A 22,597-nucleotide genomic window follows, 5' to 3' on the forward strand; every position below is an offset into this window, starting at 1 on the left:
ATGTCGGGGGCTTTCACTTCCGGGGGCGACGGCGCCGGCGCCATCTTGCTGGGTCCGCGAAGAAGGGCTCCGAGGGGAGCGGGAGGCGAAGGTGGCGGCGCGGCGGCGCCCGGGAGGAGGTGAGTGCCGCGGGCCGTCGGCCGGGGAGGCGCTGGGGCAAGGGCCGCCGTCGTCTGGCCGCTCGGCCCGCTTACCCCGGGAGGAGGAGGAGGAGGAGGAGGCTGGGCCCGGGCGGGGGCCGTGCAGCCCGGCCCGGGCACGAAGCGCCCCCCTCGGCGACGGAGGGCGAGAGGGAGCCCCGCGGCCCGCCGGCCGCCCCCGCTGCCCCTCGCCCTGCTTTTAAGCGCCCGGCCGGGGCCCCGCCGAGCAGCCCATAGGCGGAAACTCATTGACCGCTTGCGGACTGGCCGTTGGGCAGCGCGCATGCGTGGCGGGGGGGGAGGGGGGGGGCGGCGGCGGGGAGGCCGAGCGCGGGACTCCTACTGCGCAGGCGCCCTCCTGCCTGGGAAAGAAAGGCCCGGCCCGGCCCGACCCGACCCCAACACCGCTCCCCCCTCCGCCTTTCTTCTTCTTCTTCTTCCCCCCTCTTCTTCCTTTCTTCTTCTGCCTTCTCCTCCTCCTCCCTGCCTTCCTCTTACTCCTTTTTTTAAATCTTCTTTCTTGCTCCCTTCTGCTTTCTTCTCCTTCCTTTTTTCTTTTTCCTTCCTCATTCGTTTTTTCATCTTCCTTCCTTCTTCTTTCTTTTTCTTCCTCCTCCCTCTTATTCCTTTCTTCTTCTGCCTTCTCCTTTCTTCTCCTCCTCCTCCCTGCCTTCCTCTTACTCCTTTTTTTAAATCTTCTTTCTTGCTCCCTTCTGCTTTCTTCTCCTTCCTTTTTTCTTTTTCCTTCCTCATTCGTTTTTTCATCTTCCTTCCTTCTTCTTTCTTTTTCTTCCTCCTCCCTCTTATTCCTTTCTTCTTCTGCCTTCTCCTTTCTTCTCCTCCTCCTCCCTGCCTTCCTCTTACTCCTTTTTTTAAATCTTCTTTCTTGCTCCCTTCTGCTTTCTTCTCCTTCCTTTTTTCTTTTTCCTTCCTCATTCGTTTTTTCATCTTCCTTCCTTCTTCTTTCTTTTTCTTCCTCCTCCCTCTTATTCCTTTCTTCTTCTGCCTTCTCCTTTCTTCTCCTCCTCCTTCCTGCCTTCCTCTTATTCCTTATTTTAAATCTCCTTTCTTGCTCCCTTCTGCTTTCTTCTCCTTCCTTTTTTCTTTTTCCTTCCTCTTATTCCTTTTTTCATCTTCCTTCCCCTTCCTTCTCCTTTCTTCTCCTCCTTCTTTCTGCCTTCCTCTTATTCCTTTTTTAAATCTTCTTTCTTGCTTCCTCCTTCTTTCGCCTCCTTCCTTTTTTCTTCTTCCTTTCTCTTATTCCTTTTTTCATCTTCCTTCCTTCTCCTTTCTCCTTCCTTCTTTCCTCTTCCTTCCTCATCCCTTTTTTCATCTTCTTCCTTCCTTCTTCTTCTCCTTCCTCTTCTTCCTTCCTCATTCCTTTTTTCATTTCCTTCTTTTTTCTCCTTCCGTCTCTCTTCTTCCTTCCTCTTATTCCTTTCTTCTTCATTCTTCTCCTTCCTTCTTCCTTATTCCTTCTCCTTCCTTCCTTCTTTCCTTTTCCTTCTTCCTTCTTCCTTCTTCTTATTCATTCTTCCTTCTAATTCCCTTTTTCTTCTTTTTTCTTCCTACTCCTTCTTTCTTCATTCTTCTCTCTTCTTCTACCTTCTTTCTTTCTTCTGTGAGCCCCACGTGGGACAACCTGATCACCTTGTACCACCCCCCCACCCCAGCACTTAGAACCATGCTTCGCACATAATAAGTGCATAACAAATACCGTAATCATCAGCATCATCATCGTAATAACGATGGTATTTGTTAAGCGCTTACTGTGTGCAAAGCACTGTTCTAAGTGCTAGGAGGGAAACAAGGTGATCAGGTTGTCCCACGTGGGGCTCACAGACTTCATCCCCATTTTACAGATGAGGGTCACTGAGGCCCAGAGAAGTGAAGTGACTTGCCCATGGTCACACAGCTGACAAGCGGCGGGGTGGGGATTAGAACCCGTGACCTCTGACTCCCAAGTCTTTCCACTAAGACACGCTGCTTCTCAGTACTGTTCTAAGCACTGAGGTAGATACAAGATACCTTTCCATGTGGCCTAAAGAACATCAATAAGAGCAAAGTACTCTTCACCCATGATCTGTACCCCTCAAGCACCCAATATTCACCCCAACCACAGCCGCCCAGTATAAATCCTGAGTTTATTATTGTCTTCCCTCTAGGCTCTACGATTGTTGTTGGCAGGGAGCATGTCTACCGACTCTTGGTTTCTCCCCAGTGCTTAGTTCAGTGCTCCGCACCCAATAAGTGCTCAATATGTGCTGTTGATTGATTCCTCCAAGAGAACACAGTCCGCTTAAAAAGTAGTTTAAAAAGAAAGTATTTACCAGAGTCGTAGCGAAGTGGCCCTAAGTACTTTGGGAGAGCACAATAGTGAGTGCCCAATAGAAACTATACCTGCCCACAAGGAAGTTTCTAGTCTGTAAGTAAGGAACTTACAGACTAGACGAGGAGATAGGCACATATCCATCTGTAATTTCTGTCGTCTGAGTGCTCTCGGCGTGGGGAGTTTTCTTATACTCTAGTCTTTTGAAATGGGATTAATTAAATACTTGTTCTCCCTCCGCTTTACGGAACAGGGACTTGTATGTAACCAGCATTTAGAGCTGCGCCTCACCCATAAGGAAGGGTTTAACAAAGGCCAGTGATGATTGTTGCTGTTATTATAATTAAGCGTGCCTGACATGGTGGCGTGAAGCTTCTGGGGGTAACACTTTAAATGCTGCCCAGGAGGACGCATGTTGGTTTCAGAGTGCCCCAGCATCCGGATTCCAAGCTAATGAGTTGCTGAGGCAGTGAATCGAATGCTAACGAAGGAGAGATGCTCTTTCATGCATCGCTACTGCCCTGTCTTTAGCAGCCGGCTAATTCTGGAGGTGCCGAAGGGCTATTTATGGGCCCTTTTTACCGTGGTCACGAGAAAGCTTTACTGGGCAAGCATAGGATGCGAAACTGTGGTTCGTATCCAGGAAATTCTAGTGCTGTCAGTGGAGTAGACCTCCACCCAAATCTATATGTCCTGCACTATGCTGAGCACTGGGGTTAATGTCATCAGATCGCACACAGCCCGCGTACCGTGTAAAGACTCAGAGTCTCAAGGGGGAAGGTGACCGGTATTTAATCTCCATTTTATAATCGAGGAAACTGAGGCACACAGAAGTTAAGTGACTAAGCCAGGCGGTAGGCAAGTGGCAGAGCCAGAATTAGGACCTAGATCTCATGATTCCCAAAGCAGAGTTTTTTCCCCTGGACCAACAGCAGGGTTCACGTAGTGACTAATCAGTTCTTATGCCTTCATAGCTATTTAAAGCAACTCTTGGGGACTAGGTCTGTCTGCCCCACTGGTTGAGGGACAGAGATCATGCCTACTCAACATAGGGTACTCTCCCAACTGCTTCATACAGTGCCCTCACCCTGTAGATGATTAAAAAAAAAAAGCTTCTCTAAATTATTTAAAGGCTCAGAATTTTGTGAAGCCTAGTTTTGGATATTTTATTTTTGAAAAAAAGGGGTAAGGATTTGTAGCACGTCCCCCTTCCAAGCTACAGATGCACCATTCTGAGGGCATTATTTAAGGTTTACAACACTAGAACCCACCGGGCAGCCACCAGTATTATTGCTCCTTACCCCAGAGCCATGGAAACTGTCACTGAGATGCTAAGCAGCTTTATGGAGGTCAATGCAGGAACTCCGTAGTAGATCCAGAGTGAATGCAGGTCTCAGCACCCATTATGGTACTTCTTTGTGCCTGCTCACAAACAAGTGAAAAGCAGTTTTGTGACCAGAACAGAAAGACTTCTTTGTAATGTCCTCTCGGGCTACCTAAACTTGGATTTGAAAGGTCTGTCGGCCAAACGGTATTGTTATTCCCATGAGAAGCAGCGTGGCCTAGTGGAAAGAGCACGGCTTGGGAGTCAGAGGACCTGGGTTCTAACTCCGGTTCCTCCACCTGTCTGCTGTGTGACCTTGGGCAAATCACTTAATTTCTCAGTGCCTCAGTTTCCTCATCTGTCAAATGAAGATTAAGACTGAGCCCCCTGTGGGCTCCGACCCAATCTTGTAACTACCCCAGCGCATAGTACAGTGCCTGGCACTTGGTAAGCGCTTAACAATACAGTTGTTATTACAAAAATTTGAAATGTCACCTCCTGGAAAAATGCAAAAAGAAGGTTCGCTAGAGTATATAGTAGTGTATAACAGTCATTTCAGCTCTGTGTGGGAAGGGGTCACTTACCTGCATCAGTCTTCCTTGACTGTACAGAATAATGGTATATTGTAAGCAACGGTATTCCAATTTACAGACTCAGTGGGCAAAATACGTAATGCGTCCGGTTGACCGTTCAGAATTATGCATCAAGCAGAAACATTTGTGGGCGTCGCTCGCTATTTCCACTTTGGTTTTTCTTGTTGGCAGTGGCCAAAGTAAAAATTCAGGGTAGTAAGTTGATAGGCATAAATAGGGAAGTAGGCTTCCAAGTGTCCTCTCCGTCATCTGAAATATTGATTTGCTGCAGCTGCCGTTTGTAGCTGGAAGTGGCAGAATGAAAACAGACATATGGTTAAGACTGCAAACAGTGCCCATTGGTCCAACCTCTCTGTCTCTGATGTTGTCACCAAAGAACGCTTGGAGAAACAGCAAGATGGTTGTCCTATTTACAGTCGTCCATAGAGCTAAAGGCTATAGCTTTTAGCATCCTTTATGCTTTCCTCTCCATCCCCCTGGCTGCTCACTTATGAGCTTTTCGTCCATGAATTTGGCCAGATCCCTTGGACCCACTGAAATTTTGGGCCTGCACAAACCCTCGGATTACCAGCTGCCTTCATTCACCGGCTGCTATTTGCTTTTCTTCGTCGGACGTATCGCAGTTTAGTTTCAAAGGACATTCCCTCCATGGGTGGCAAGATTGGGCACATCCATGATCTTCTAGGCTTCGAGCACTCTATCGACATCATAAGCGCCTATTAACTGTTTCTAACTAGGGAGAACGGCTGGCTGCTAATTCAGATTTGGCCTATGGCCTAAGGTGACCCGATCTAACGAGCTCTGTCGTGGGGGCTGGGGCAGGGAGGGCGGAGGAGAGGAGCCCATGAAGTGCCCAAAATACATCTGGGCCGGGGCCATGATGGACCCGTGTCTCACGTCAGAGACAACGCGAGGCTCTGGGTCTTGACTGAGGAGCCTCTGCCTGCTGAGGGGAATGAGGACGAGTCACCGTCTTGGTTCAAAGGGGCCAGGCAGCCCAGCTGGTTGCTGTGAAGGCAGAGATAATATCTTTGCCCTCATGACACCACAGGCCACTATTTAAAAAAAAAAACTGAAAATTTTCAGTCAGAACACTTAATGTTATTTGATTATTTTGGCGAGTTTTGCTCACAAGAACCGTTATCCCCAAATCTCAGCTTCTTGGGGAACGAAAAGATGACTTCGAGTGCCGTGGCTTAACAGTTTTCATAGTTATGATTGAGGCGGGTGGTCTTGAGGGCAGTAGGGATCCCCCCCAGAGTCTCCATATCCTACCGGTTCTGCTCGAAGCTGCGGAAGGACCCAGGATCCCGGCCTCCCTCTGACTCTTCCCTCTTTCATCCTTACCCAAGTGTCCTTTTCTAGGAAGCGACTCAGCTCGACAGCTGCCCATCTGTTACTTTGCCCCATGCTTCAAAGGGATCGGGGAAAGGGAAAGGAGAGCTTTTGCCAGATTAACAGCTGTGCTCTCAGATATTCGTTACTAACTTTTGCCTGTTCTCCGGTTAAAAGATTCTATTTTCAGTATCTTCTCGATTAGGGAAGTTGGTGCTGGAGTGTTGATACTCCAGTTAGACTCTTCCTTTGCCAAGGAAGTAGTGTTCTTGGAAACACAGTTCTAGTTCTAAGTACTTAAGCGTTGGAGATAGAAATGTGTCACATTCCCTGTTCACAAGTAGCTTACACTCTTCTTGGGGAAGACAGACATAAAAATACCGACAACTAGAGTAAACTGAGATAAGTATTTGGTTGTTCAGTTGAATGAACATATGCCTAAATGCCGAGGATGGTCATCGAAGAGCCAAGAATAACAATTCGCTTCTTTGCTTTTTCAGAATGAGAATCCGCTAGCTACTTTGCTCCTGTGCTGCAGTTTGAAGCAGTCCAAGTAATAAAGGAAAGGCACATTTGTACGGTGAGTGAAAATGGGAGGGAGGGGGGCTTCTGCATCGGCAGTGGTTCCTTTTCAGCTTGGCAGAGCAGATTGCGCCTGGGTTAGAAGACCGGGGTGGAGGGAGGGGGGCCTAGCTGGACGACCTCAGGGGCTTGGGCTTTGCAGAACCCAAGCCAGAACTCACATACTGGGTTTGAAGCGCCAGTTTTAGGCCACAGGATAATTTGGGGGATGGGCCAGTCACAATTTTCACGGTAGAAAGCCCATACGCAGCCATTTATGGGGAGCCCGGGACCCACACACACACTCAGGGACCGCAGTTGTGTCCGCTGCCCTGCTGGGTTTTTTCAAACCTGGGTTGTCCCAAGTAGGGCAAAGCTACCAAAGCTCTGCCTTGAGTTTCTAGTTTCCTAAAAACCAAATTTCTTTCCCCCTTAGGAGATAAACGGTAACCAGTATAACCAAGCGGTGACTTTCGAATTCCATTCTCACAATGATATCTTTGTATGTATTGGTTGGAAATAGGTAAAAGTTAAATGCCTTTTGGTTTAAAAGTGGGCTCCACTCTTAAGATTCGGTTTCACCTGTTGGTGGTAGGAAACAGAGTTTACCAGAAGCAAGATGTGGGATCAAGGCGGGCAGCCATGGCAGCAGTGGCCTCTGAATCAGCAGCAGTGGATGCAGTCATTCCAACACCAACAGGATCCAAGTAAGGGCCGGGGGGCCGCGGCCGATGACGGGGCCGACCGGGTCCGCTCGTCGTCTTGACTTGAACGTTTTTGTCAGTGTATTTTCAAATGCCTCCCGTTCTGTCAGACCACGTGTTGGCACTGCGCATTTTGGAGTGACTTTGAGGGACAAGTCAGGGAACTAGGTTAAATAGCATCCCCTGCGCCGCCCCCCACCAAAGAAATTCCCCTATTCAGGACATTTGTAGTATAGTAGAAATGAATTGGAGGGGCCATATCTCCTTTCGGCAACGTAAACTCGGTACTGCTGACGGCTTACCGATTCTCAGCCTCTGGGATACTGGAACAAAAAGTCTTGTATGTGAATGACTGGATCGTCATTCTGTTAACTAACACCTTAATTCTCTGAGGGGTGCGCTGAGCCTACTGCTCCTCATTTGCAGAGGGCAGGCTCGAGGGTACCAGTTTTCATTTTGAGATCAGGAGGGAGTGTGGGGCGGGGCAGAAAGGAGATGGAGAGGGAGGGAGAATGAGAAGGTGGGTAGGGAATGAGGAAGGGGAAACAAGGGAGAGAGGAGATAAACATGTTATGCCCACCTTGACCTCCTTTTGTAAAGTCTCCTGGTCCACTGCAGGGATTTCTGCCACCTTCTTTGGCCTCTGGTTCCGCACCAGAGGCCGCTCTCGTCCTCAGCCCCAGAGGGTCGTACGAGGGCTAGAGAAACCCTCTGGAGGGGGAGAAAGCTCCACCTCTGGCCCCTTGCCAGCCCAAGGGGCTGTGGGAGCTGGACAGAGGGCTGGTAACGGCTGTCCACCCTGCCCCCAAAATAGAGGTAGGTGTGGGGGCAAGGGCGGCGCACCAAAGGAGACGAAGCCCGTATCATTGCCTCCTCCTCGGTGTGAGTCCTTACCTGTTGGTCTGACCGTCAAGTGAAGTTGAAGCCGCCCCCAACCCGGTTTGGGAAGAAGAGGCCCAAGAGCGTGGTTACCAGGTCGACCAGGACAGGAGAGGTCGGGAGCAGCAGGGCGTTTGAAGTTCCCCGGCAAAAATCCAGTTTTCCAAAGCAGAGATGCTCCTCCGCAGTGTGGGGCCTGGATCCAGATTCCTTCATTGTCCTCTTCCCCTGCCCTCCCCGGGTTGGAGCTGGCTAGCGGACCCATTCCGTGGAAGCTCAAGGTTCCCGATTGAATTTTCTGCAGGCCAGATCGACTGGGCCGCATTAGCCCAAGCGTGGATCGCCCAGCGAGAAGCCTCGGGACAGCAAGTGGCAGAGCAGCCGGGAGTCCTGCCCAACGGACAAGAGCTGCCTGAACTAGAACCAGGCCCAAACAACCATGGTAATTTTCCAGGGGATCCAAACTTTAACCGAATGTGGCAGCCAGGTTTGTACTTTCCCCCAATGAAAATCTTTCCGTTTGGTGGCTTTTGAGAAATTTGTTTTTTAAAAGGTAACTTTTCCCTTTCAATATCTTCCATTAAATTAGACTTTGGATTTCTCAAAAGTAAATGAGTCAGTTTCCTTTGGCTTGGGTTTGGCACTTGTGGTGGGGAGGGGGGTAAAAAGTCTCTCTCTGTACATCGCGTGCTGCTCTCTGGCCCTCCGAATTTGATTCTTTTCTTGGTTCTTCATTCCTAGGCTGACAGGGCTGGGAACGCTGGAAACGTCACTTGGCATCTAGGGACGAGAGCACTTAGTGACTCTCTGTAGCAACCTCTGGCTTTTACCGAAGCAGCACTAGCAAGCTTCAGAGCGAGTCATGTCCAGCTTTAGTGAAAAACATGGGGACACTGTGAGAGAAAGAAACCTGCTTTGTCAAAATATACTCTGCGTTTTTCTTTTTTTCCCTTTTTTTCTTTTTTCAAATTAAAGAGAGTCATTCGTACCCTCCCATCTCTTGCCTCACTCAAGTCTGTCTGTTTTTAATAAGATTTGGGGTTGATAGTTCTCCCATTTTAATTTCAGTGGTTTGTGCAGGGAAAAACTAGTCGGCTGATTGCATCAACCCCTCTAGTATTTTGGCATTCGGACTGGATGCTTCAGGGAGTTCTTCCAAAGTGTCCCAGTCAGACCCACTTGGATTATAACACCGAAGCCAAGTGTAGGGTGTCTCAACCTTAAATCCAGACTCCCCCAAAATGCATTTATTCCCTGCCTGCTGTACTTTACAGGCAGAGTGTTCTCTGGGAAAGAGCCCTGAACTGGGTACCAGGGAGACCAACATTAAGCCAGAAGAGACTGGGTCTCTCTTGTCGGTTCTAGCGTTAATTTTCTTTCTGCCACTGGAATGTGGTCACCTGCACATAGTAAGCGCTCAATAAATACTATTGAATGAACCTTTAAAAACAATAAAAATTGCTATGTGCCTCAGATTTCCCTGCCTGAAATACAGATGTAGTGATCCTTGGCCCCTCGTGCACCTCCTAGAGAACTGAGGAGAAATCTGTTCCCTGGGGAAAGCTGTGTTTTCTGTCCATCATTATTTTTATGGGGTGCCATCCCTGAATAGAGCCGTTGTGGAAAGCTTCATCGGGGAGAAAGACGAGATCATTTGAGAGTTAATATTTCCATTCCGAAGAGTATCACACAAGTGATACTCCCGAATTTAGGTGGATGAAGTTAATCCCATCCCCTCCCGAAGCTATGATTCGAAGGATCTGGAAGTCCATTTTCCCAGGCCTTTGAATTGTTGTCTTAGGCTCATCAAAAAGTTGAAGTTGAGTACGTTTTCAGTTGTTTAATTGCCAGAACGGGGAGACTTGTGGCCGAGAAGTGGAAGATTGTGCTTTGCCTAGAGCTTTCATTCTATTCTTTAAAAAAAAAAAAAAAATCTTGGTTTCTTGAGATCTTGAAAGATGCGTAAGCTGATGTTTCCTGATATTATTATAACCCCGTGTTGAATGTTTTTATACCTAAATCCTGAATAGAATGGGGAATGCACCATCAGCCCCCACACCCCCCTCCAGATCAGCAGTGGATGCCACCAACACCAGGCCCCATGGACATTGTTCCTCCTTCCGAAGACAGCAACAGTCAGGACAGTGGGGAGTTTGCCCCCGACAACAGGCATATATTTAACCAGAACAATCACAACTTTGGTGGACCACCCGATAATTTTGCAGTGGGGCCCGTGAACCAGTTTGACTATCAGGTGAAAGATATTTTGTTATTTTCATGTTGTAGACGTGCACATAATCCATTCCCCGGAATTATTCCATCGGCAAATATCTCAATCGTGTATGTCACTTTTCAGCTCTCCTCTGCTAACCACCGAGCTCATTTCTAAAGACGTTGTCCAGGTCACTCTTGTTCCTTTTTAGAACTAGTATGTTTTCTAGTGGAGGAAATTCATTCAGTCCAGTTTTCCACAGTGCAGAGATCCTTCCTGGAATAGGTCTTTGGAACTATGAATATTGAAGTGCAGAAATCCCTAATTAAAAAGGCCAGCCTCACTTTTCATAGTTCTGCTTCGACCATGGCATAGTAAGCTTCGAATAACTTGGAAAATAAGGCAGGGTAGTTGAATACACTCTTGATGATAGTGGAGACTATGTAGTTAGGACCCCTCAAGCACCAGAAAGATATAAATCATAAAAGGTCCAACGTAGGTGTTAATGTAGACGTAGGTTGGTTTGGGGAGGTGGGGGGGGGAGGCATTTCCCCACCCTGTCGTAGCCCACAGGTCATAATCAGAGAGATAAAATTCTGCCGAGAATAGAGGCAAAGCCTGCAGGGATATAGCGTTTTCTACTCTTCTTGGCTTATGCTCTGTTAGTTTCATGCCAGGCACCTTTACCAGATAAAATAAATCATTTCACAGGAATGAGCTGATCCAGTGGGGGTTCCTGGAAATTCAGTTACCTTTTAGTGCGAACTCACCAAATTCTGTAGAACCCCAGGGGCCTTCCAGTGGACATTGGTGTACACAGCATTCACCGTTATTGAAATTGCACATCTCAGTCACAGAAAGCGTATCCGATCTCTTAGCTGCATGGGCACTCCAAATTGACCTCTCCGATAGATGTCTATCGAAAGTGAAAGGTTCGCTTATGAGCACATAGAGCCCCTTTCAGTAAGGTGGTGGGGCTTCCGCACCCCCTCTGAAGATCCACCTTAGCTGTAGCTGGCCAGGAATTCGAATGCTGGAGCCCATGCATTTTCCAATCAGATCCCTGCTCTCTCCTCTTCTTTCACCTGCACTGTTCTTGATGTTGAGCTCCTAGAAATGCGTGTGCCCATTAGCCGTAGAATCCCGCCATTACGCCCGCGGTTACAGGGACGGGAAACTTGGTCCTTCTGTGACCTGGAGCAGGGTGAGTCCATACATGGACTCAGAATCAACGTCCGATAGGTCTGGAGGAGGCTTCACATTTCATTTTCCAGAATCTACCGAACAGAGTAATCGGTGGACAATTTGCCATGAAGGGGGCAGGGAATTTAGGTTCTAGAGGGCCCAGAAATATCGGTGGGCGGTAGCCCTTTGGAACTCGCGGAAATGCTGCCCGCATGGATTTCTCCTACCCCCATTCGTAACCCGCATGTGTCCAAGAGAGTGTGTCATATTAATGTGAAGAAAAATAAACTGCAATACTCTTTCAGCATGGGGCTGCTTTCGGTCCGCCGCAAGGTGGATTTCATCCTCCTTATTGGCAACCAGGACCGCCGGGACCTCCAGCGCCTCCCCAGAGTCGAAGAGAAAGGCCGTCGTTCAGGGACCGGCAGCGCTCGCCTATAGCTTTGCCCGTGAAGCAGGAGCCGCCTCCGATTGGTAGATATCACTTGTATTTTAGCACATCCCCATCAGTGGGATTGGTTCGCTGCCTAAACGTCTTCTTTCGCCATTTACCGTGTCGTTGAGATGGGGCCCTCAGCCGTAGCTTAACCTTCTCCGTCCCTTCACTTTTCACGGTTTACTCGTTGCTCGGTTGGGGTAAGGCTAACGATAAGGGAGCTGGCCAGACTAAACGGTTGGCCCTGACAGCATGCTAGTTTTCAAATTATCCAGTGAGAGAACGGTGTACTAGAGCCTCTGTGCTACCTTTTAGGAAGATAATACACACACACCCCTCGGTTTCCTGAACCCCTGGAAAAATGCTTTATCATATAAAACAAATATGCATGACTTGTCACCTGATGTTTGTACCTTGATATGAAAGATATTCATTGCCTGGTGATGCCCACTAAAAGGAGCAATGCGATTTAGGCCCTCGCTGATAACTTTCCCAGTGAAAGCTTCACAAGTGGCGAATGATAACCTCCAATTCTAAAAGCCCCTCTCAGGGGGTCATTGAGCTTTAATCGTATACTAAAGACTTAAAATCAGTCTTGCCCCACCAAAAAGTAAAACCCACAGGGGAAATCTTTCTCAACGACAACTCCTTGAGTGCAGTTTCTCCCCTTCCATATTACTTTAAGCCATTCCAAATTTTGAAAGTTGAGAGATCTTACTTGCACCCTCAGTACAACTGAGTCTTTCATTAGTCGAAATCACAGAGGAAAAAATACCAACTCTAGATCATTCTTCCAATTCCATTCGATAATGTAGCAGCATAAAAGGATCTAATAGTGGGGGAAAAGAATAACTAAGCTAGACCGTAAAGAGTTAGACTTTTCAGGCTTTCCTTGTTTTTGCCCTTCGATAGTCATTCCCAAAATATCGAAACCCGTAAGTGCTGCTGTCACAGATTATTTTCTGGAAAGGGGGAACACAGTGAGGCATGGGGTTTATTTTGGTTTGGGGGGTTGTTATCCTTTTCTTGATAGAATTTAAAAATTTTCCTCTTGAAATGTAGATGCGGTGAAACGCAGAACCCTTCCTGCTTGGATTCGAGAAGGACTGGAAAAGATGGAACGGGAAAAGCAGAAGAAATTGGAGAAGGAGAGAATGGAACATCAGCGTTCCCAGTTGTCCAAAAAAGAGAAGAGGGCAATTGAGGAAGCTGAAGGAGGAGATGGCCCTCGGTTACCACAGAAGAGTAAATTTGTAAGTATGTCCTCCTTTTCAGTTAAATGACTCACTTGGCTAGAATGTCATTTAAATGATGACAGACACTTTAGCCCTCCCACATCCTAGGGAAAGCATTAGGGAAAGCCTGGTACCAACATTGATTTGTCTCAGCCCAGAGAGGAATCATTTGCAGGAGCTGATGAAGGGAAGAAGAAAAGCCCTCCTAAACGAAGAAATGTTTATGAACTTCGAGTTTCCTAAAGCTCGCTGTTGTACATCCTCGGAGGTTTTCCTAGCTACCGGCAGCGTGGGATGATTACGTGCCTCCGAGTAGCAAGAGAGAAGAAAGTAACGAGATGTAGCTGGTGAGGGGTGAACCGTGTGGGCCACGGAGCCAGGGAGTAGGCTTGAGGGGCGGCACTGCTGGCATTGAAGAAGTAGGTGAGGCGTTTGAGAGGGCTCTGGAAGTCAAGGTTTAAGCATTTCAAATAGAAAGGGTTGGGGGCAGGGATGCTTCAAGAAGGTGGGCCGACAGGACCCAGTGGAGACTTCTGTTTTGCTGTCGATCAGTATCCACACAGTTTTCAGCCTAAGAACCATTCTGGCTAGGCAGTGGTTCCCATGGATCACCTCCAGAGACGGAGGGGACAGGTTGGGCTGAACAGAGCTAGGTGGAAGGAGAGAGTCGCTTCCTGCCACACCACATCCGGGACAAACGTTCCTGTGACATTTCAAGGTAGACATGGTAAACATTTCAAGAGCTTTGCATAAAAGACTGTCAGGGAAATCGGAATTGACTTCCTGAACTTCCAGGGCCATGCAGGTCTGGCACATTTTTCTCTGGGCTACTTGGTCTAATGATACTAATAGTAACAAGAGTTATTAAGTCCTTTCTGTGTACCAAACACTGTACTAAGTGCTGGGGTGGGTACAGAATAATCAATTTGGCCACAATCAATCAGTGGTATTTAATAAGCACTTATAGCGCCCAGTGAGCCATTCTTGGGAGAGTACACTACAACAGAGGGGCTCACAGTCCAAGTAGGGATTACAAGTGTTTGATCCACATTGTACAGATGAGGAAATTGAGGCACAGAGAAATGAAGTGACTCACCTAAGGTCGCAGTCACAGGGTAGACGAGTGACGGAGCCAGGATTAGAGCCCAGGTCCTCTGACTCCCAGGTCTCTGGTCTTTCCTTTAGGCCTTGCTGTTTCTTCTGGACCTGTTTCCCAACCTGTCAAAATGGGGGTTAATATTCACAGCCAGGTAGCGAGATAGCCTATTCCCCAACAATTTGCTCTCATTCAAGTGAGACATGGGTGCACTGGCTGGAAATTCAATAGAAAAGTTTGTTAGCTTTGAAGCCAGTAGATCTTGTAAATCTGAGTCATTTGTTTGTTTTGCTGCTGAAGAAGTTGCAAACACCCAGTCAGGCACAATCTATTCTGTCTGTCTCTCTTTCTCTCTCGTTCTTTCTCTCTCTCCCTCTCCCCCCAACTTCCCCACACCTACCCCCAACCTCCAGGTATAGGGAGACAGCTTGGCATAGTGGGAAAAGTATGGGAAGTCAGGAAATCCAGGTTTTAATCCCAGCTCTGCCACTGTCCTGCCACGTGACCCTGGGCAAGTCATTTAACCTTTCTGGGCCTCTGTGTCCAATATTGTAACCTTGTATCTATCCCCAAACTTGGCACATGATGAAGAGTTTAATAAATACCATGGCTATAAATATTTATTATAGTATTTGAAGGGTAGTTTACCGAGTTGGGCAAGGAGGATTTTTTCCCCCACTGTGTTTTCTACCAGCTCCCATTCCTCCTGTCCCAGTCAAAGCTGCTGCAGTTCAATTATTCCTCCTCCTCTTGCTCCTTTCCATTCCCACTGGCTCTTCTTCCAATGGTGCCAGAGGGAAGAGGAGGCGTAGACAGCAGCAGTGGAAGGAGTAGGAGCCAACTGGGACGAGGAGGAGGTGACGGTTGTCAAAAGGACAGAAAAAGGATCTGCACTTCTCTGTTGCTATTTTAATTCTAGCGTTTTGGTTTTGGTGCACTCCCAAAAGGGTTTTGGGTTCATTTTCCTCTCTCTTCTCTCTCCCCCCTCCACCAAGATGGGATTGGGGGGGAGAAGAAACTAAGTTTTAGGCAGTCCTTTGCCCCTGCTTTCCTGCAGCCTTCCGCCAAATGGGCTGTTGGGTGGCAGCTTCCAGTGGTGACCGGGCGGTTCCCAGCATCACTCCTAGATAGGAAGCTTAGCCGCAGTGGAGCGTCTGGGAGGAAGCTCAGAGAGGGGTGTTTTTGCCCCTCCGGAGCCAGGGGGACACATTAGGGCCCTCGCCCAAATCATTACATTTGACTGATGTAAATGAAATCTGAAAGCCATTCTCTTTTAGGACAGTGATGAGGAAGATGAAGACGTGGAAAATGCTGAGGCGACCAGCAGTGGGAAAATGACCAGAAGTCCATCTCCGGTTCCTCAAGAAGAGCAGAGTGAACCAGAGATGACAGAAGAAGAGAAGGAGTATCAGATGGTATCGATCGTACAGTTACTTACCCCTTATGGATTTTTGTATTATTTGAGAAAAACACTCTGTTGCTTTGCAGTCGTGACCTTATTACACAATGACATGAAACGAATCAATAGTTGAATTCTACATTGCAGCCTTCTGTTCGTAGGAGAAAAGAGGATCTTGTTTGAATCAGCTCATTCTTCAGGGTTACAGCTTAGAACAGCCAAAAGCAAAGCTCAGATACCGTTCACCGTTCAGTGCTGCGTCTTTATCGTGTCGGGGTTTAAGGCCAACTGCCGTATATGCAGCCGAATAGAATGCCGTGCTCCTAAAGCGTTTGACAGTGCCTCTGTCGAAGTGTATACTGTCTGTGTCGCCCAGTGGTCCCTGAGGCCAAAAAGCTGTGTTCCTGCCAACCTTCCTCTGCATTCAGGCAAGGGGACTCAGCAGCCAGGTTGGTGACTCTAGGCTGTGAGCTCGTTATGGACAGGGAAGGTCACTGTTCACTGTTGAACTGCTCTTTCCCAAGCACTTAATACGGTGCTCGGTAAGGCCTGAATAAATACGTTTGAATGAATGGGAGGCTGCAGAGGCAGGACGTGAATCCCAAGAACTCCAGCAAATGGCCCCAGGGGCCTATCTCTTAAGCCATGGGCAAGTGGGAGGAAGTGATAATAATAATAATGTTGGTATTTGTTAAGCGCTTACTATGTGCCGAGCACTGTTCTAAGCGCTGGGGTAGACACAGGGGAATCAGGTTGTCCCACGTGGGGCTCACAGTCTTAATCCCCATTTTACAGATGAGGTAACTGAGGCACGGAGAAGTTAAGTGACTTGCCCAAAGTCACACAGCTGACATGTGGCCGAGCAGGGATTCGAACCCATGGCCTCTGACTCCAAAGCCCGTGCTCTTTCCACTGAGCCACGCTGCTTCTCTATGAAGTGGGGAGAGGGGAGCCTAGGAGGAGGTTGCCCAGACATCTAGCCTGCAGCCAGTCTCCAGCGGGCTACCCACCAGTCTGAACGAGGCCGCCAGCTGCTGCCCAAATAGCTAATCTGAATCCACAGTTGTTTGGAAACGTGGGTCCGCGCAAGCCAGAGCTTGGCATTTTTGAGCACAGTTTGGGTAGAGGTACCCTGGCGTGGCCTGGAATTGGCCACGATGCACTGGGACTGTGCATAGGGGCCCCAACAGAATCGAATTGCATTTCTGTATCAGAAACACTCCTGTTGTATGGGGGACTAATTGTAAGGTTTAATGTTCACCACTGCCGTGTTTTACTGGAAATTGAACCTTTTGAGAGTGCAAGTAGAAATGACGGTTTGAAGCAATGTGATTCGACTGAAATCTATTCTTCGTTCAGTAAACGAAAGTCTGCCCTGCCAACTGTTTAAATGTGCTTGAAGAATGTTGCTTTCATCAATAATAAATGGAGATAACTCATGTATATTATTCAAAATTGTCTTCCATAGATGTTGTTGACGAAAACGCTACTGACTGAAATTCTCCTCGATGTCACAAATGAAGAAATTTATTATGTTGCCAAAGATGCACATCGGAAAGCAACAAAAGGTATAAGTGGTTGTTTTAAATCGGATTATTGTTGCTGTTGGAGAACACTCTCGCATGTCTCCTTTTTTTCTTATTTTAAATTTGTAGCAACTTTTTAAAGGCAGTCTAAATTGGTTTCCTAGAATTGTTAGAGCACAAATTACATACCATTGTCCTGTGCAACGAATTGTGGAAAATTCCCATTGTTTGAGCTGTGGACCTAACTCTTTCTTGCGTAGCTCTGATGGTACGGGTGTATTTGTCACTCGGTAATACATAGCTATCATTGAGATGTGCTCATTTATCGTGTTTTTATCCTGCACTGATGAAAACTGAAATGTGACTCGGCGATAGTGCTTTCATTCTTTCCAAGTTACTACCCTTCCAACGTAAGGTGACACCCCTTTCTCCCCTCTCCTGGGTTTTTGTTAGAAGTATGAAACAACAACGTATTAGATGGGTTGAAAGTTTTAAATACGACCTAGCAGCGAAACAAATTTCCGGGTATAGCATAGAATCGTGTGTGTGGTGTCTGTCTCTCTGTCACCCTATGTTAGTTGACATTGAAAAATGCTAAAGTTTCAAAGCCAGACCTTCTAAGACTGGTTTTTTTAAATGAATGTTGTGTTTTTAATGTTTCTTCTCTCCCCACCAAGCAGCAATAGTAGTAGATTTAACAATACCATAGACTCTCATGACTATGAAATCGTGGCTATTTGTGTTAACATGTTGTTCCCGTTGTTGATGTGATACAAAGCTCCTGCAAAACAGCTGGCACAGTCCAGTGCACTGGCTTCCCTTACTGGACTCGGTAAGTGTTTCGCTTCTTCTGGAGAGGGTTCAGAGGGGAAAAAGCTCACCATTCTTGCTTTTCTACATGTTCTGTTTTGAAACTGTGCTGTAGAGATCCAGTCTATGAAACTAGGCTCAGAGATTTTTGCAGCAGCCGCGAAAGTCTTGTTTCCATTTTTGGTTTCCGTTTTTCCATTTTGGAGCAAAATTTACATATGCCAAATAGCCTTAACCTGTTGGGATAATATAGATCCGGAGGGAAGCTGTGAGAAAGAAAGCCTATCTCTGAAGTTATTTTGGTGCGAGGTTCATTTAGTTTTTTGTTTTGTTTTGTTTTTAACAGCTGAAAAAAAAAATAACCAAAATAAGTGGATTGATTTGTTCAGTAGGGAAGAACTTTTCTAAGCCTCTTAGAATATAGGCCGTGAATTATTTTGACACAGTAGGAAAGAGACACTGTCGTTGCTAGCCTCTAGTTAGCATGATATGCCGATAATGAATCGCGCTGTTTGCATGACAAGGTGGCAGTGGCCACCGACCTTCACATTCTCTTCCATCAACTATCCACACTTGAAAGTGATCTCGGAAAAGGTTGCGAGAAGTGTCTCGAGACCGCGTGCCCATGTCACGCTGATTGATGGTTGGATGATACGAACCAAGAGATGGGGAGTGGGCCCATTCCAAGTGTCACCTCTGGACCTCTGAAGTCCAGTGTTTTCCAAATTTCCGGAAAAGTTAGCATGATGGGATTTCTCGGGCTTGGAGGAGGAAAGCATCCTGTGGGGGATGTTTTCAGGGCCTGCGGCCCCGAGCATCTTGAGATCTTTGAGAAGGCCGAGTTTGGGTACGGCACTGACTGTCACCGGCTCCCTGGAGAGCTGCCGTGGCCATAACGGACAGTGAAACGGTGCCATTATCGCCAGGCGTGAGCGCTGAGAAATAGGCGAAATGGCCCCGAAGGCCTAGGTAAAACAGGATCCCGAGGCCTGACTCTCTCCACCGGCTGGGATCCTCCAGCAGTATCCCGCCCACGCCTCCCCACCCCCAGTATGCAGCTTCTATCAAAGAGGCAGTGAGAGGAAAGTGGAAACTTTCCTCTGGGCACTGTCCAGGAACATTTTTTTTTTCTTAAGACGAAGACATGGCCTTTCCCTGTGATAGACTGGGCTTTATGCACGCAGGTGGACTGGGTGGTTATGGATCAGGAGACAGTGAAGACGAGAGGAGCGACAGAGGCTCCGAATCGTCCGATACCGACGACGAGGAGCTCCACCACCGGATCAGGCAAAAACAGGAAGCCTTTTGGAGGAAAGAAAGGGAACAGCAGCTGTTGTATGACAAACAGGTGGAAGGTTCGTATTTTAGTCCTCTCGGGGGTCGATCGGCTGATTTTGAAAGTCGGGCCCCCGAGGCGGTCAAAACCAGTTTTAAGACTGGAATTCAGAGCCAGGATCTCTAACACGCCGAACAACCCACATTTATGTGTTTGCCAAATTTTAAACTCTCGTACCTGAATCTCCCTCGGAGCAGACGTTCAGGAACTTGAAGATTGTTTCTGGCACAGCTGGCCCCGTTGACGGCCAGGGGGGAGAGCGAGTGCCACCTTTCCCGCTGAGCAGAGAGCAGCCCGGAGGACTGGTGGTAGCAGAGACTCGAGGGTTATTTTTTGTAAGCCGTCACTGTCTGCTGGCAACAAAGTGAAAGAACAGTTAAAATGCCATAAAAATTGCAGTTGGAGACAGTGGTCAAAAGCAAGAGTTACCCTTCTCTCCCCGCCACCCCCCACGCCTCCCCCCCAGATAAAATTCTGCTCTGTGTCTCGGCTTTTAGGGAACATGTAGGAGGCGGTTCGTCTAGGTGGGCCGGAGTTGGGGCTGCTTAGATTTCCAGCTTTCCTTCCATCGGGAGTTTGTAGCAATGATAGCCTGGCAACCGCAAAAAATGGAAGCAAGTTTTTGTTAGAGAAGCAGAGTGGCCTAGTGGATAGAGCCGGGTCAGGGAGTCAGAAGGACCTGGGTTCTAGTCCCGGCTCCACCACCTGTCTGCTGTGTCACCTTGGGCAAGTCACTTCTCTGGGCCTCAGGTCCCCCATCTGTTAAGTGGGAATTAAGACGGTGAGCCCTGGGTGGGACAGGGACCGTGTCCAACTTGATTATCTTATATCCACGCTAGTGCTCAGAACAGCGCGTGGCACATAGTAAGCACTTAACAAATACCGTAGTTATTATTGGGGTGATTCTTTTTTTTATGAGGGAAGAGCTGGGACCAGCTGGATTTATGGAGGAAAAAAACCCTACATGGTGAAAAGCTTCAAAGGATTCAGGATGAGACTGGGATGTTTTGAGCTAGATCAACAAAATGTTTTCCCGTCTAAGATATTAACAGTGGCCTACTATATTATCATTTCCAAAAAGACAAATCGTTTTGTGAATCTTGGCCGTCGCCGTCGTCGTTACCTTATCGCCCCGATCTGTTGATCCCCAAGGTGAGAAATATTGTGGTGTCCTGATGACTTCCCCTGTCCCGGCTTTCTCGCTGCGTTCTTTTCAGAAGAGAAGCAACAGAACGAAAGGATGATCAGAGAGATGAACGAATTTGTCCCAAAAGAGCAGAACAGCAGCCTGTCGCTCCCGGAAGCCAGAGAGACGGAGGGCGAGGCGGTTGCCGAAAAGAAGCGCCCTCCGAGCGAAGCGGCCCCCCTCGTAGAAGCCAAAAAGGAGGCCAAGGAGAGACTCGGGAGGAGTCGGTCCGGGAGCTCGAGCAGCACGAGCAGCAATAGCAGAAGCAGCAGCAGCAGCAGCAGCGGCGGCGCCGGCGGCAGCAGCAGCGGCAGCGGCAGCAGCAGCGACTCCAGCTCCTCGTACAGTTCTAGCTCAGGGAGTAGCCGCAGCTCTTCCCTCTCTTCCTCACCCAGGAGGAAGAAGAGGCCCAGCCCCAGCAGGTCCCCCACTCACAAGGCGAGGCGCAGCAGGAGTAGGAGTTACGGGCGTAGGCTCAAGGCGGGGAGTAGCCAGGCCAGGGACAAGGTAAGAGACAGGAGACGGGCCTCCAGGAACAGCCTGGAGAGAGACCGGCGCCGAAACTGGAGCCCGCCCCGCGACAGGCGGAGGAGCAGAAGTCACTCGAGGGACAGGCGAGCCGGGCGGGGGAGTCGCAGCCGGAGTCGAGAGCAGCGGAAAAGCGACGAGCAGAGAGAGCCGCGAGAGCAGCGGGCCGGCCTGGGAGGGAGGAGCCACAGAGCCAAAGGGGACGGCAAGGAGCAAGAGAGGAAAAAGGAGAGGAGTAAGAGCCTAGACAAAGAGAGGAAGAGGAAAGAGAGGGAGCGAGAGCAGGACAGGAGGAAAGAGAAGCAGAGGAAGGAGGACAAGGAGAGTAAGGGGGGCAGCCAGGACGACAGGTTGAAAAGAAAGAGGGACAGCGAGAGGATCGTTTCGCGCAGCGATTCCATCTCGGTGAAAATCGTGCGTCAGGATCCCAGGCAGGAGAGTAAGCGGAGTTTTACCAAAGATAGTAAAAAACACTCAGGCTCCGAGTCTAGCCCGAGGAGCACTTCCGAGTCTCCGGGAAGTAGCCGAGAAAAGAAGGCTAAGAAGCCTAAGCATAGCCGGTCTCAGTCCGTGGAGAAATCTCAAAGGTCTGGTAAGAAGGCAAGCCGCAAACACAAGTCTAAGTCCCGATCAAGGTAGTATACTTTTTTAAGTACTCTGTCTGAATAATAACCTTTTTTTTGAGGGGGGTGGGGCTTGATTGAATTGATCCAGAGATAAAAGTGTCCCCTTCTCTCTCTCTTTCTCTCTCTCTCTCTCTCTCTCTCACACACTCTCTCATTAATGAAGTATTTGATAAAAGATAATCCTAGATTTAAAAAAGTTAACTGTGGGAAAACCTACATATTTTTATTTATTTTTTTTTTAATTGCAGATTCATTGACCTGAAGTTTGGCTCCGGTCCTTAATCTTTTTCTTTTTCCTTTATTTTTCAGATCAACAACACCTCCCCGTCGTAAACGCTGAGGAATGATGTGGCCCCCATGCCATGATGTTGTTTAAAAAAATTCCATGAGTTTTAAGGGCTTGTCTCATTATAGAGGCACATTGTGGCTATGTAGGTGAAACCAGATTTTTTTTTTTTAATCTGTAAATATACGTATCTTTTCCAAATGCTGCTCCGAGTTACGTAATAGGATTTCTTTGTATTACTTTTTTTTTTTTTCCAAAAAATAGTACTTACGAGTATAAATATGCATTCTCTCTTTCAGCTGTAATGTTCTTAAAAATCACTATTGAATGTACTGTGATGTCAATAAAGCTTTTTAGTTCATTTTTGTTAACTTCTTGTACCTTAATTTTATGTTTTTCAACTTAAGGAAGGTACCTTTTCTGAAAAGTACAGCCGGGCGTGTGCCTAACCGTTTTAGAGGAAGTACTCAAAACAGTTTGAACCCGAGTGGTTTATCACAGTTTGTAAATTGTGTCCACGGATCTGTCAAGAGGAGTCTCCCGGATCTGGGTGTGGGGAGGAGCAGAGAGAGACTTGATTTTTCTCTTAGGGGGATCGGGTTGGATCCACTTAGAATATCCCCTGTGCACGTAGAAAGCCTGGGTCCCTCTGAAAATTGAAATTTGCCGAAGCCAACCGCGCCGGCGCACCGCTAGGATTTACGGGCAAGAAAGCGACCGTTTCGGAACAAGCATTCGGTCTCGGAACCGTGTCCTCTGCCAGACCCCTGCTTTTCCCAAAGCGAAATTGGAACGCTTTGGGGTTATCACAGAGACGGGCTGAACTAGGAGCTGCTGTTTTTTGGGGTGTTTTTGTTTTTTTGTTTTTGTT

The 22,597-nt window shown here is 48.0% G+C and overlaps 1 protein-coding gene across 6 annotated transcripts; it reads left to right on the forward strand.

Annotated features, from left to right (window-relative positions):
• On the forward strand, positions 1–22,097 carry PNISR (PNN interacting serine and arginine rich protein). 6 transcript variants are annotated; one of them, XM_029046884.2, is made up of 14 exons: positions 6–119; positions 6,222–6,301; positions 6,719–6,784; positions 6,878–6,989; positions 8,170–8,352; positions 9,896–10,119; positions 11,568–11,736; positions 12,761–12,951; positions 15,307–15,444; positions 16,897–16,996; positions 17,733–17,786; positions 18,949–19,119; positions 20,318–21,449; positions 21,750–22,097. In XM_029046884.2, the coding sequence occupies exons 4-14, from the start codon at positions 6,902–6,904 to the stop codon at positions 21,778–21,780; spliced, it is 2,481 nt and encodes an 826-aa protein (XP_028902717.1). In that variant the 5' UTR covers positions 6–119; positions 6,222–6,301; positions 6,719–6,784; positions 6,878–6,901; the 3' UTR covers positions 21,781–22,097. The 6 variants fall into 6 exon arrangements, with proteins under 6 accessions (XP_028902716.1, XP_028902718.1, XP_028902719.1 ...); XM_029046883.2 differs by lacking the exon at positions 6,719–6,784 and having other exon boundaries at positions 1–119; XM_029046885.2 differs by lacking the exon at positions 6,719–6,784 and having other exon boundaries at positions 2–119; positions 8,170–8,307.
• Positions 22,098–22,597: the final 500 nt, after the last annotated feature.

This window comes from Ornithorhynchus anatinus, chromosome 19 (genome assembly GCF_004115215.2).
Source record: "Ornithorhynchus anatinus isolate Pmale09 chromosome 19, mOrnAna1.pri.v4, whole genome shotgun sequence".
Taxonomy (NCBI): Eukaryota; Metazoa; Chordata; class Mammalia; order Monotremata; family Ornithorhynchidae; genus Ornithorhynchus; species Ornithorhynchus anatinus.